The sequence below is a fragment of the Danio aesculapii genome, chromosome 12 (assembly GCF_903798145.1).
Source record: "Danio aesculapii chromosome 12, fDanAes4.1, whole genome shotgun sequence".
Classification (NCBI taxonomy): domain Eukaryota; kingdom Metazoa; phylum Chordata; class Actinopteri; order Cypriniformes; family Danionidae; genus Danio; species Danio aesculapii.
Genome location: NC_079446.1, coordinates 23,981,292 through 23,996,664, shown reverse-complemented (window position 1 = coordinate 23,996,664; position 15,373 = coordinate 23,981,292). Strand labels below are relative to the sequence as shown.

Sequence of the window (15,373 nt, the reverse complement as noted above, 5' to 3'; positions counted from 1 at the left end):
AACACCAAAGTTAAACAGCGGCCAAGTTGAAGCTATCATTGTAAACTACTGTGCAAGGTCAAACGGCAAGAATATCCAGGACTACTGTATAAAACATGTAAAAAGAATTTCACAAACACTGAAGAGACATGAGATTTTAGCAAGCGATAGTGTTGGGGAAAATTAAACAAGTTTTTCATACACATAATTAGTCAAAGTAGAATAATGTTGTGCAATGACAAATAGTGCAGAGTTTGTTTATTAATGTTTCAGTGGGCCATTAATACTAACTTAGCAGCAGATTAGGTGTGCAACTTTAACTGAAGGTTAAGATTGTGTTAATATGAAGGAGCGCTGCTTTTTAGGGGGGCACTTTAAGTCCCCTACAGTAAACATGAGATTTACAATTTTTTTTATTTATTCAGGCTATCTCTAGGTCACTTGGTCACTTTATTAGGTACACCCATCCAACTGCTTGTTAATGCAAATTTCTAATCAGCCAATCACATGGCAGCAACTCAATGATTTTAGGCATGTAGACATGGTCAAGACAATCTGCTGCAGTTCAAACTGTGCATCAGAATGGGGAAGAAGGGTAATTTAAAGAATGTGGCATGGTTGTTGGTGCTGGACAGGCTGGTCTGAGTATTTCAGAAACTGCAGATCTACTGGACAAAAGAAGATTAGGGTCAGAATTTGGCATCAACACCATGAAAGCATGGATCTATTCTGCCTTGTATCAACATTACAGGCTGGTGGTGGTGGTGGTGTAATGGTGTGGGGGATATTTTCTTGGCACACTTTGGGCCCATTAGTACCAATTGAGCATTGTGTTAATGCCACAGCCTACCTGACGTATTGTCTCTGTCCATGTCCATCCCTTTATGTCCACAGTATACCATCTTCTGATGGCTACTTCCAGCATGATAGTGTGCTATGTCGTAAACTGAATCATCTCAGACTGGTTTGTTGAACATGACAATGAGTTCACTGTACTCAAATGGCCTCCACAGTCACCAGAACTCAAGCCAATTAAACACGTTTGGAGTGTGGCGGAACGGGAGATTCGCATCATTATTGTGCAGTTGACAAATCTGCAGCAACTGCATGATGCTATCATGTCAATATGGACCAAAATCTTGGTTCAATATCTGGAATATTTCCAGTACCTTGTTGAATCTATGCCACGAAGGATTAAGGCAGTTCTGAATACAAAAGGGGGTCCAACCTGGTACTAATAAGGTGTGCCTAACAAAGTGGCTGGGGAGTGTAGCTATCGACCTAGAAAACAGCAACTTTTCCGTCTGTCTTAATACACATTTCAGAGGAGCCTAGCTTTAAATAGGAAAATTCTCATTTCTCTTTTGAGCGAAATGCTAATGGTCTAATTTGTTTGAATGATTTATGCTAAGCTAAGTGATATTTTCCCACTACAAAGCATGTTTATGTCATCTGATAGGTGCGGCAACTTCTACTTCAAAGTGGCTTTTATAAGGCAGTTAACATCACGTAAAGAAATTGCACTTTGGACTGACACTGTATGAGTGTAGGTACTGTTTATATCTATGCTTCAGTAGTGGCAGCTTTATAAAGCATTCCACCATATTGGAACAGTAAAAGACGGTCTGTGAACTCTCGAGAGCAAGCTAGTTGACAGTGTGTCTGTAACTGAGAATATCTGCATGTGAAGTGGATTTAAGCAGATGATTACGCTAAACTAATAAGATGAAGCTATTAGCTAACATGGCATTAAAAAAGTGAGTTTAAAAATCTGTACTATTGAGGTAATGCATTTAAAAACAGCCAACACATTAACCTGGTTTCCTCATGTTTGCACAAAATTTTCTGCAACATTTTCTAAAGGTTCCTGAAAATCAATTGAGAAATGATGGCGTTTATTAACTGATATTAGGTAAAAACCATTGTGTAATATTGGTTGCGAAATTGACAAAAGTTTTCATCATGAAGGATTTGTGGAATCTTAAGTATTATGAACGATTCTCACCTGTTCACAATTCTTATGGAATTATAACCTTATAGTATAATATAACCTGATAGTTTGCAAATCTAGTGGCTGCACTATCAAACTTATACTGTGAGTAATGACATAGATTTTTCTTGTGAATACTGTTAAAGTACACAACATTAAAACTGACCACATTTACTTTGTTAGCAAACATTTCTAGTTTTGTGGTGTGCATTTATCTGTGCAAGTCAGTTAAAAAAATCTTTGTTATAACTAGCTTGAGCATAACAACCATAATCTATTAACTTGCACTTAAAAGTCCACATGAAGCTGCAACTGTTTTTTTTTCCGTATTGTGATGCAGTTCCTAGAGAAACAGAATATTAAATAACCAAACAGTAGGCGTGGCTTTTTTCTACTGCGAGCTGATTGGATGTACTGGATGATTGGTTGTAGGCATTTCATTCAGAAAGATGGGGAAAAGTGTTTGGGGAGAGTTATTACGACCTAACAGACACCCTCCTCCTCACCATTTCTGTTTGTTGTCAAAACTGACAGTTGGAGGGGCGTGATTAAATATTTTAGCCACGCCCAATTCCTAAAATGTACCTAATCTGACAATTTAACTGAAAACAAAAAAACAGGAAGTGCATTTTCAGATTTCAATTAAAGATTACAAAGGCAAAAAAATGTTTTTCTTAATGACATGCACAGATGAATTGTTCACCACAAATCTAGCAATGCGAGTTAACAAAATCATATGCTTAGTTTTGATTTCATGGGGACTTTAAGATGACTTTTTCCCAATTTAATTCATTCATAAATTTTCTTTTCAGCTTAGTCCCTTCATTAATCTGGGGTCGCCACAGCGGAATGAACCGGCAACTTATCTAGCACGTTTTATGCAGCGGATGCCCTTCCAGCCGCAACCCAACACTGGTAAACACCCACCCACCCTTGCACACATTCACAGACACTACGGCCAATTTAGCTTCTTTAATTCACCTGTACCGCATGTCTTTGGACTGTGGGGAAACTGGAGCAACGGGGAGAACATGCAAACTCCACACAAAAATGCCAACTGGCCCAGCGACCTTCTTGCTGTGAGGCGACAGTGCTACCCACTGCACCACCAGGCTGCTTTTTTCCAATTTCTTTAGTTAAATGGTTTTCCAAACATCAGTCTAAGCAAATTTTGAGTTTTTTTACAATTTTATTTTAATGATAACCTATGGATAAAAGGTCAATTTGGCAGTTATGATGACTGTTAAAGGTAAACCACGTCCCTCCAACTGTAAACTTTTGACATTAAGGAAACACCTACTTTACTACATCTAATCAGTTTGCAATAGAAAAAACTAACAAACCACACGATCTGTTTTTTATTATTCAATATTCTGTTTCTCTCAGAAATAGGTCATAATGCGGAAGTAAATTCAGTCCTAACTTTCGATTAACGCAGAGGATTTGATATAGAATTAGGGGAATTAAAGTTTATAGCAGTCAAACTTGGAACTCAAACCTTTCTCATCAGGAGTTTACCTGTTAAATAAAATGAGACTTATTATCTGGAAAATACAGTGTGTGTGTCTCTGTGTATGTATATGTATATGTGTATATATACAGTTGAAGTCAGAATTATTAGCCCCCCATTTGAATTTATTCTTTTTTAAATATTTCCCAAATGATGTTTAACAGAGCAAGGAAATTTTTACAGTATGTCTGATAATATTGTTTCTTCTGGAGAAAGATTGTTTCTTCTTGGAGATTTGTTTTCTTTTGGCTAGAATAAAGTTTTTAATTTTTTAAAAACCATTTTAAGGTCAAAATTATTCGCCCCTTTAAGCTATATATTTTTTCAATAGTCTACAGAACAAACCATCGTTATACAATAACTTGCCTAATTATCCTAACCTGTCTAATTAACCTAATTACCATAGTTAAGCCTTTAAATGTCACTTTAAGCTATATAGAAGTGTCTTGAAAAATATCTAGTCAAATATTATTTACTTTCATCAGGGCAAAGATAAAATAAATCAGTTATTAGAAATCAGTTATTAAAACTATTATGTTTAGAAATAGAAATGTGTTGAAAAAAAACTTTCCGCTAAATAGAAATTGGGGGGAAAAAATAAACAGGGGGGGCTAATAATTCTGACTTCAACTGTATATGCATGTATGTATATTTGTGTGTGTATATATATGTATATATATATATATATATATATATATATATATATATATATATATATATATATATATATGGACAGAGTATATATATGATCTTGGTAGATAATTTGGTAAACTACCAAAATGCAGTAAAAACCACTATCAGAATACTGCTTGTTTCAAGAAAATCCCATTAAATGGTATGAAATGATACCGTTACTATGACTGACTTCAATCACAATCCCGTTTAGGAAGGTTTACCTTGATTAGTACTAATAGTGCAAATAAATGTAGTCTAGAACACTGAACATGGCAGTTGTGCGAGCGACATAATTAACAATACAAAAAATAGGATGTACCAAACGTCTTGTCAACTTGCTCTCCACATCCTCAAGTCTCTGTGCGCTCAGATCTCCATTTCCCAGCTGCTGAAGAAGCCTCTCGCAACCAAAGCCTCTCTGAAAGTCACAGTCAGTGAGTTGATGGTGATGTCCGTCACCATCACCTCCTCCGGGCCCATCACTGGACTCCAGTCTTCAGGTAAACTCATTACCTCTGATTCAGTGGTCGGACTCCAGTCTCCTCTCCTCACGTGCTCTATGACACAGCAGATTTTATACATGATATTTACACCACCATTATGAATAATCAAGAGCAACACTATCTTAAAGGAACACTCCACTTTTTTTGGAAATAATAATTTTACAACTCCTTTATATTTTTATATCAGTGAAGGGGATTAGACCAAAAAAAAAGTGTTTTGTTTTGGTGAGGTACGTAGATATTACATACACTAGTTACAATAGCAATAACTATACATTATGCCTAATTACAACCTGCTAACCCCAAGCAAAACCTGTCTCTCTGTACTTATATATGTACATATAATGTACAATACAGTGTGTATTTTGTCATCAAGCACCAGAGACTGAAAGCCTCATAGCCTCTGCTATCAAAGCAAAAACATAATCCTGCATTTACTCAAATAAAAAGTAAAAAAAAAACAGTACTATGGTATTTTTGGTAACACTTTACAATAACAGTACATAAATAATGATGTATTAATATGTAAACGAAACATTAGTTTATTATGAAGTAATGAGTTAATGCGTGCACTAATCATGAACTAACTTGAACTACAACATGAGTCACGCGAGTTCATGTGTGAAAAACCGCTACCTCAATTAATTTTTAGTACGTGTTGTTAATTAATGCATTTAACATTTAGGTTTTAACTAAATGTGATCAACATGAACTCATGAGCTGTTCATTTATAATTATATCATGACTTCATCATTAACCCCTCCTTAACTACTCATGAATTCCTGTGTGTAAACTGTTCATGTTGATTGAACACTTCTCTATTGTTATTCAGTGTAAATGCACTTGACAGACGTTCATAAGGAGTTCATGAGTAGTTAAGAAAGGGTTAATGATGATGTGCCCCTCCAAGTAAAGTCACAATATAATTACACATTACCATATCATGAGTTCATGATGGTTAAATTAAGCATAAACTAATGTTGTAATTAATACATTAATTAACAAACAATCATATAATAAGAAGTAATTAAGGTAGCCGCTGTTTACACATGAACTCATGTGACTCAAGTTAAAGTTAGTTCATGATTAGCATGCATGAACTCATCATTACTTCATAATAAAGTAATGTTTAGTTGACATATTAACACATCAATATTCATGTACTGTTATTATGGTGGCTTGAAAAGCCAGCATACTGTTATCTATCTTAAACTTATTATTATTATGGTGGCTTGAAAAGCCAGCATATTGTTATCTATCTTAAACTTATTATTATTCTTCTTCTTCTTCTTCTTCTTCTTCTTCTTCTTCTTCTTCTTCTGAGACTAATTTCTAAGTGTATCTCCTCCTAGGCCTTTCAAGCTACATACTTCAAACTTTCGTCAAACCTTCAAACTGGTCTGACTCGGGTTGCTATATCTTTTCTAACTGATCCGACCTTGGGTTTTCCGGAAAACGACCCAGAAAAATCCCAAAAGTCCCATTGACTTAACATTGGGTCAAACTTTGTGAGCTCATAACTCTGCATCAGACTGTCCTACAGACTTCTAACTGGACTCATTTAACTCAGTCTAGCCAGCAGCCAATAACTGATGACTTTTTAACTTACTAGCCACTCCCTAGCAACCACTTACAGCACCCTAGCAACTGTCCCATAGACTTCCATTGTAAAAGACTCCCATTTACTTAACATTGGATCAACCTTTGTGAGCTCATAACTCTGCATCAGACTGTCCTACAGACTAGAGTCTGGCCTCATTCAACTCAGTCTAGCCAGCAGCCAATCACTGATTACCTTTAAACTTACTAGCCACTCCCTAGCAACCAATTTCAGCACCCTAGCAACTGTCCCAGACACTGTGACTAGCTATTCTAACACACGCTAACAGTTTTAACATCCTACTGACATGCTAATCTTGCTAAAAAGGTGCTAGCAACACGATAGTGACATGCTAGTCATGCTAGTAACATGCTAATTCATGCTAGAATCATGCTAACAACATGCTAATTCATGCTAGAAACAAGCTGATTCATGCTAGAATCATGCTAGTAACATGCTAGTTACATGCTAATTAATGCTAGAATCATGCTAGTTTCATGCTAATTCATGCTAGAAACATGCTAATTCATGCTAGAATCATGCTAACAACATGCTAATTCATGCTAGAAACATGCTAGTAACATGCTAATTCATGCTAGAAACATGCTAGTAACATGCTAGAATCATGCTAGTAACATGCTAATTCATGCTAGTAACATGCTAATTCATGCTAGAATCATGCTAGTAACATGCTAATCCATGCTAGAATCATGCTTGTAACATGCTAATTCATGCTAGAATCATGCTAGTAACATGCTAATTCATGCTAGAATCATGCTAATAACATGCTAATTCATGCTAGAAACATGCTAATTCATGGTAGAATCATGCTAATAACATGCTAGATCATGCTAGAAACATGCTAGTAACATGCTAATTAATGCTAGAAACATGTTAGTAACATGCTAATTCATGCTAGAAACATGCTAGTAACATGCTAATTCATGCTAGAATCATGCTAGTAACATGCTAATTCATGCTAGAATCATGCTAGTAACATGCTAATTCATGCTAGAATCATGCTAATAACATGCTAATTCATGCTAGAAACATGTTAGTAACATGCTAATTCATGCTAGAATCATGCTAGTTACATGCTAATCCATGCTAGAATCATGCTAGTAACATGCTAATTCATGCTAGAATCATGCTAGTAACATGCTAATTCATGGTAGAATCATGCTAGTAACATGCTACTTCATGCTAGAATCATGCTAATAACATGCTAATTCATGCTAGAATCATGCTAGTAACATGCTAATTCATGCTAGAAACATGCTAGTAACATGCTAATTCATGCTAGAATCATGCTAGTAACATGCTAATTCATGCTAGAATCATGCTAATAACATGCTAATTCATGCTAGAATCATGCTAATAACATGTCAATTCATGCTAGAATCATGCTAGTAACATGCTAATTCATGCTTGAATCATGCTAGTAACATGCTAATTCATGCTAGAATCATGCTAATAACATGCTAATTCATGCTAGAAACATGCTAATTCATGCTAGAATCATGCTAATAACATGCTAAATCATGCTAGAAACATGCTAGTAACATGCTAATTCATGCTAGAAACATGCTAGTAACATGCTAATTCATGCTAGAATCATGCTAGTAACATGCTAATTCATGCTAGAATCATGCTAGTAACATGCTTATTCATGCTAGAAACATGCTAGTAACATGCTAACTCATGCTAGAAACATGCTAGTAACATGCTAATTCATGCTAGAATCATGCTAATTTATGCTAGAAACATGCTAGTAACATGCTAATTCATGCTAGAAACATGTTAGTAACATGCTAATTCATGCTAGAATCATGCTAGTTACATGCTAATTTATGTTAGAATCATGCTAGTAACATGCTAATTCAGACTCGGCTTTTCAAGCCACCATAAAGTTTGTCCTCAAACTTTAATATCTAGTTCTTCTTCTTCTTCTTCTTCTTCTTCTTCTTCTGAGACTAATTTCTAAGTGTATCTCCTCCTAGGCCTTTCAAGCTACATACTTCAAACTTTCGTCAAACCTTCAAACTGGTCTGACTCGGGTTGCTATATCTTTTCTAACTGATCTGACTTTGGGTTTTCCGAAAAACGACCCAGAAAAATCCCAAAAGTCCCATTGACTTAACATTGGGTCAAACTTTGTGAGCTTATAACTCTGCATCAGACTGTCCTACAGACTTCTAACTGGACTCATTTAACTCAGTCTAGCCAGCAGCCAATAACTGATGACTTTTTAACTTACTAGCCACTCCCTAGCAACCACTTACAGCACCCTAGCAACTGTCCCATAGACTTCCATTGTAAAAGACTCCCATTTACTTAACATTGGATCAACCTTTGTGAGCTCATAACTCTGCATCAGACTGTCCTACAGACTAGAGTCTGGCCTCATTCAACTCAGTCTAGCCAGCAGCCAATCACTGATTACCTTTAAATTTACTAGCCACTCCCTAGCAACCAATTTCAGCACCCTAGCAACTGTCCCAGAGACTGTGACTAGCTATTCTAACACACGCTAACAGTTTTAACATCCTACTGACATGCTAATCTTGCTAGAAAGGTGCTAGCAACACGACAGTGACATGCTAGTCATGCTAGTAACATGCTAATTCATGCTAGAATCATGCTAACAACATGCTAATTCATGCTAGAAACAAGCTGACTCATGCTAGAATCATGCTAGTAACATGCTAGTTACATGCTAATTAATGCTAGAATCATGCTAATTCATGCTAGAATCATGCTAACAACATGCTAATTCATGCTAGAAACATGTTAGTAACATGCTAGAATCGTGCTAGTAACATGCTAATTCATGCTAGAATCATGCTAGTAACATGCTAATCCATGCTAGAATCATGCTAACAACATGCTAATTCATGCTAGATACATGCTAGTAACATGCTAATTCATGCTAGAATCATGCTAATAACATGCTAATTCATGCTAGAATCATGCTAGTAACATGCTAATTCATGCTAGAATCATGCTAGTAACATGCTAATTCATGCTAGAAACATGCTAGTAACATGCTAATTCATGCTAGAATCATGCTAGTAACATGCTAATTCATGCTAGAATCATGCTAGTAAAATGCTAATTCATGCTAGAATCATGCTAGTAACATGCTAATTCATGCTAGAATCATGCTAGTAACATGCTAATTCATGCTAGAAACATGCTAGTAACATGCTAATTCATGCTAGAATCATGCTAGTAACATGCTAATTCATGCTAGAATCTTGCTAATAACATGCTAATTCATGCTAGAAACATGCTAATTCATGCTAGAAACATGCTAATTCATGCTAGAATCATGCTAATAACATGCTAATTCATGCTAGAAACATGCTAGTAACATGCTAATTAATGCTAGAAACATGCTAGTAACATGCTAATTCATGCTAGAATCATGCTAGTAACATGCTAATTCATGCTAGAAACATGCTAGTAACATGCTAATTCATGCTAGAATCATGCTAGTAACATGCTAATTCATGCTAGAATCATGCTAATAACATGCTAATTCATGCTAGAAACATGCTAGTAACATGCTAATTCATGCTAGAATCATGCTAGTTACATGCTAATCCATGCTAGAATCATGCTAGTAACATGCTAATTCATGCTAGAAACATGCTAGTAACATGCTAATTCATGCTAGAATCATGCTAATAACATGCTAATTCATGCTAGAAACATGCTAATTCATGCTACAATCATGCTAATAACATGCTAAATCATGCTAGAAACATACTAGTAACATGCTAATTCATGCTAGACACATGCTAGTAACATGCTAATTCATGCTAGAATCATGCTAGTAACATGCTAATTCATGCTAGAAACATGCTAGTAACATGCTAACTCATGCTAGAAACATGCTAGTAACATGCTAATTCATGCTAGAATCATGCTAATTCATGCTAGAAACATGCTAGTAACATGCTAATTCATGCTAGAATCATGCTAGTTACATGCTAATTTATGTTAGAATCATGCTAGTTACTTGCTAATTCATGCTAGTAACATGCTAATTCAGACTCTGCTTTTCAAGCCACCATAAAGTTTGTCCTCAAACTTTAATATCTAGTTGTAAAGTGTTACTGTATTTTTATTTAATATTTACTCCTGTCATAGTAAAGCTTGTTTTTCAGTATCATTAGAAAGACACTGATACTTTTATTTAAATAAACATTAAGCAAAGTGGTAACACTTTATAATAACTCCACACTATGAATCATCTATTAAGCATTAGCAAATAGTGAATTCATTTTCTGTTCAACATTAACTTACATTATTGCGTTAGTTAGACGTTAGTAAGCAGTTTATAACTGCAGATACAAATGCTCTATTCTTGACTTATAAACACATTTAAAATGTGTTTATTAATTGTACTTTCATGCTTTGTTACTGATAAATGTAAATGATTAATAAACTATTCAAATCAACTTTTATATATTATTATTCAGGCGTATACTAATATTTATTTTGTATGTTAATAAATGCTTTTTTTTAATCTCAACTTTATCCAGTTTTGTGACCTAATCTAAAGTGAGGACTATTTAAGCTTCGTAAATCCCTTAAAAATGACAATTAAAGGCTCTCAGTATCAAATGAACAATAAATCTTTGCAATCTTATATAAAAAGTAAAATTACTATAAAGTTTAAACATTGCCGAATAACAGGAGTGTCGAAATAGAACATAACATTGGATAAAACAACAATATAGTAATTTTACAATATATTATGATACAACATTTCCATGTTATTAAGCAATGATTAAACTGCACAGTCATTTGAGTTAAGAATGCAAAGATAATATGAATAAAGTCATTTCTTTTTTCCTGTTTGAAATATAACTGAGCCTTTATTGTCATTTATAAATTATTTATAAAGCATAAACTGTCCTCACTTTAGGTCACAAAACTGGATGAAGTTGCCTTGATAAAGCATTTATTAATATACAAAGTAACTATATGAATAATAAGATATAAATGTTGATTTGAATAGTTTATTAATCATTTACTTGTGCATTCTGGATGATCTTTAAAAACAAGCAGCTTCTCTCAAATAACTGGTTTGTAAATGATGCGATACTTCCTTTAGTAATGAAAAAATAATCATTAACAAAGTATGAAAATACAATCATTAAGCACATTATAAATGTGCTTTTAAGTCAAGAATAGAGCATTTCTATCTGTATTTGTAAACTGCTTACTAACGTCTATTAATGTAGAGTTAATCCTTAACACATAATGAATTTGCTATTTGCTAATGCTCAATAAATGATTCATAGTGTGTAGTTATTATAGTGTCACCAACAAAGCTTACACTACAGATATAAGACTTCAAAATATATCCATTTCAAATTCATGCTGATCTTTTAAACTTTAACATTTCTACTCAACGAATCCCCAGGAAAAAATGGTTTTCAGTTTTATTACTACAGTTTTGTAGTATTTAAAAACAATAATATTGATTTGCCTTCATCAACTTTTACACCAGGGGTGGGCAAACTCGGTCCTGGAGGGCCGGTGTCCTGCACAGTTTAGCTCCAACTCTAATCAAACACACCTGCTTATAGATTTCTAGGGCTCTTGAAAACACTGATTAGCATATTCAGGTGTGTTTGATTAGTGTTAGAGCTAATCTGTGCAGGACACCGGCCCTCCAGGACCGAGTTTGCCCACCCCTATTTACACTAAATAGGTACAGCAGTACATCTTGATATCTATTTAGGTCAATGTGCTGACTTTGTCTGGCCTGACTTACTGTTTAAAGTGTTGCTGCCAGTTTTAGTTCCTCCTAGTCTCGTTTCCTCATCTTCACCCTCCTCCATAACCCCTTCATCATCATCATCATCATCATCGTTGTCCTCTTCTTCCCTTCTGTCCCACTCTTCCTCGGACGTCTCTCTGGATGCTTTCTTCTTTTTCTTGTGGTGGTTCAGCTGTCGAAATATACAAGACCCAGTGGACTGAAACCTGGGGTCTAGCGAGAGTGGCAGATGAGCTGAAGACTGGTCCGCGTGTCTGTGTGTGCTGCGGAGATCCATCGTGTAAATGCTCCTCTATGAAAAAAGAACTGATTTTAATCACAGTTTAGCACTGAAACAATCAGCGTGTAGATCCTGAGTTATTACCTGCTCGTGGAGTCTTTTAGGTTTTCGACCTTTCTTTCGCCACACCACTGATCTCTCTTTCTGTTCTCTGTGTGCGGTTCAAAATGATGAGAAAAATACTGTTTCTTATTGAATTCACATGTTAGTGGCTAAAAGAATGAATAGAGAGGTTTTAATTACTTTTCCTCATACGCCAAAACCAGTCGAGGGTCAAGGATGTGCTCCTCTGGCTCCCATGTGCTGTATCTTAGAGGTCACAAAAACATTAAAGGGGTAGTTCACCCAAATATGAAAATTTGGTCATTATTTCACTCACCCTTAACTTATTTGACTTTTTTTTCCTTGTGTTGAACACAAAAGACATCTGAAAAACCTGTAACCGTTGACTTCCATAGTATTTTTATATGGAAGTCAACAGTTACATACAGGTTTTCAGCTTTCTTCATAATATCTTCTTTTGTGTTCAACACATTAATATTCACAAGCACTTGAAGATGGCTAAATAGTGGGTAGTTTTTAATTTCTGGGTGAACTGTCCCTTTAAAAACATAGACATATTTATTAATGTGACCACAGCGGCTAGACAGACACATGTAAAACTACCAAGAAATCAAAAGATAAATATTATCCAGCATTCAGTCTTCTCCTTAAAAAATAAAATAAAAAGATAATAACAATAAAAATACTTACTTTGGAGGCCACCCCTTCCACTTCAGTAAATACTCCACGTGACCCTTAGAAATTTGAATTAAAGAAAGTTTGTGAAATGTAACTAAATTATCAATAAACTATTCACTGTATAAAAGGTTTCTTGCACGTGTGCGAATGATGTAATAATAGGTTTGCATTAGGGCTGCACCATATTGGAAAAATCTAACATTGCGTTATTTTTTTATACTGCGATATATATTGCGATATGAATACAATTTCATTAGATTTGTTGAATAATTATTTGGAATAAATTTGGAATTTTAGATTGATTGGGATGATTCTGTAGGGGAGTGCATATGCACAAAATATAAGAAACAGTCTACAAACAAGATAAATTCAATCAATCTATTCAGGTATACAGTAACTGAATATTCAAGTGTAAAATAATACTGCATTGTCTTTATTTTATAACCAATTCAATAAAATGAATTGTTATTAGTTTGTCAAAGTTACAAACGGTACAATTTCTTATGCCTGAATGCTTTTAAAACCCTCACACGGTCACAGGCCTCAAATATACACTTGCAAAATGATCAACTATAATCCAGACTCAACATTGCGTATACTCACAACGTGTCTATTGCCAATGATCACACTGTGATATCGGTGCTGAAACGATATACTGTGCAGCCCTAGTTTGCATCATTGAAGGATTAGTTTATCCAAAAATGAAAATGTACTCGCTATTTATTCACCCTCAAGTGGTTCCAAACCTTTGAGTTTTTTCTTCTTCTGTTGAACACAAAAGAAGATATTTTGAAGAAAGTAACCACTGACTTCCACAGTAGGCAAAACAAATACCATGGAAGTCAATAGTTTCCAGCTTTCTTTAAAATATATAATTTTGTGTTCGACAGATAAAAACTAGTTGAGTAAATAATATCATTTTAAGTTTTGGATGAACTATCCCTCTACGAAGACAGGGCAGGACAGCTGCTCCTTTTTGTTTTGATGTAGTTCTGAAATAACGTTAATTTAATACGTTTACGGTCATTTAAAGCGCATTTCGCCTGTTTTAATATTGTTTACGAGTAATTAAGAGCGGGTTGTACCAATAACCACAAAACTATTTTTAAGATCATATAAACCTTAGTTCCACTTTAAAAAAATTCTCGACGTGACTTTAAAACTAAAGACAATAAATATATGAAGCACTTTTCAATAAACTGGATTATATAAGAACCAAACAATCAATCTCCTTTCGATTGCACAATTCTGCTCCTTTTGTTTTGTCTCTTTCACGTGTGCGGATGACGTAATGATACGTTTGCGTCATGAAGAATTAAGAAGGGACGACTCCTGAACAGCTCCTCCTTTTTATTTAAGTTATGACATAATTTTACAGGAGCACGAAAGTAACGGTTATTGAACGCGCATTAACCGAAATGCATGTTTTAATGTTATGTAAAATAATTCGAGTGACGGCGGCATATATCAACAACAACCAATGTAGTTTTATAAGGCATAAGGCTCGTATTCAAAACCTAAATGACAAAACTTCATTAAATTCAGTTATTTAATTGGGGAAATAAAACTGCGTATTCTCCATGGATCACCACCCGATCCCAAATGCGTGCTGTTCGACATGCGTCATCATCGAAGTTATTAGACTACAAACACACTTCCACGTTGTAGTAAGGGGGTCGTGTGTGTCCTCGCCCCTCGTACATGTGTGTGTATGTAAACAGGCACCGAACTGTCAGCAAACAGCAGCTGCACGCGCATGTCACTTACCTTTCTAACTCTTTTCTTTGTGATTGATTCCACAGCGAACACTTGCTCGCCGATTGCCGACAGTTCCATCGGTTAACGTTAAGTTCTTCTGATACAATGAAGTAGCTGTCAATGTGTCTTTGTGCTTTCCCTGCTATCGTTAAAGTCTACAATGCAAACGCCACGTACTGTTAGAATGGCTGCACACGTTCGCGCTCTTCCGCTGCCTTGTTTACAAATCAGTATTTTTATGCTTTGCATTGCTCCATTTCCTTGTACTAGAGGAGTACAGTGACTTTTTAAATCTGCGACACATCTGCAGCGCGCAGCGCGCCCCCGTGCGCCACACGGCGGATTCACACGCCACAAGCAGGTAAAAAGCGTTGGTCAGGGTTTATTAATGCGCTTACTTTTCTGATTTTTTTTTTTTGTAACATTTTTAGGTTTGCATTACTTGTAGCAGTATCATGGTATATCGACTGTGATGTGATCCCATATATATATATATATATATATATATATATATATATATATATATATATATATATATAT

The 15,373-nt window shown here is 35.3% G+C and overlaps 1 protein-coding gene across 1 annotated transcript; it reads right to left on the bottom strand.

Annotated features, from left to right (window-relative positions):
* Positions 1 to 4,214: 4,214 nt before the first annotated feature.
* Positions 4,215 to 15,105, bottom strand: cbx7b (chromobox homolog 7b). The gene is made up of 6 exons (XM_056469665.1): positions 14,843 to 15,105; positions 13,088 to 13,131; positions 12,578 to 12,643; positions 12,419 to 12,485; positions 12,049 to 12,346; positions 4,215 to 4,711 (listed from the first exon to the last, which is right to left on the bottom strand). The coding sequence occupies exons 1-6, from the start codon at positions 14,909 to 14,911 to the stop codon at positions 4,521 to 4,523; spliced, it is 735 nt and encodes a 244-aa protein (XP_056325640.1). The 5' UTR covers positions 14,912 to 15,105; the 3' UTR covers positions 4,215 to 4,520.
* Positions 15,106 to 15,373: the final 268 nt, after the last annotated feature.

What these genes read in the sequence shown, in the direction of transcription:
- cbx7b (XM_056469665.1), bottom strand. Translation starts at nt 14,911, where the DNA reads ATGGAACTGTCGGCAATCGGCGAGCAAGTGTTCGCTGTGGAATCAATC. An exon ending in CAAAGAAAAGAGTTAGAAAG is followed by an intron (nt 13,132 to 14,842) that starts GTAAGTGACATG and finishes CAAATTTCTAAG; the next exon opens with GGTCACGTGGAGTATTTACT. An exon ending in CTAAAAGACTCCACGAGCAG is followed by an intron (nt 12,347 to 12,418) that starts GTAATAACTCAG and finishes CTTTTTTCATAG; the next exon opens with AGGAGCATTTACACGATGGA.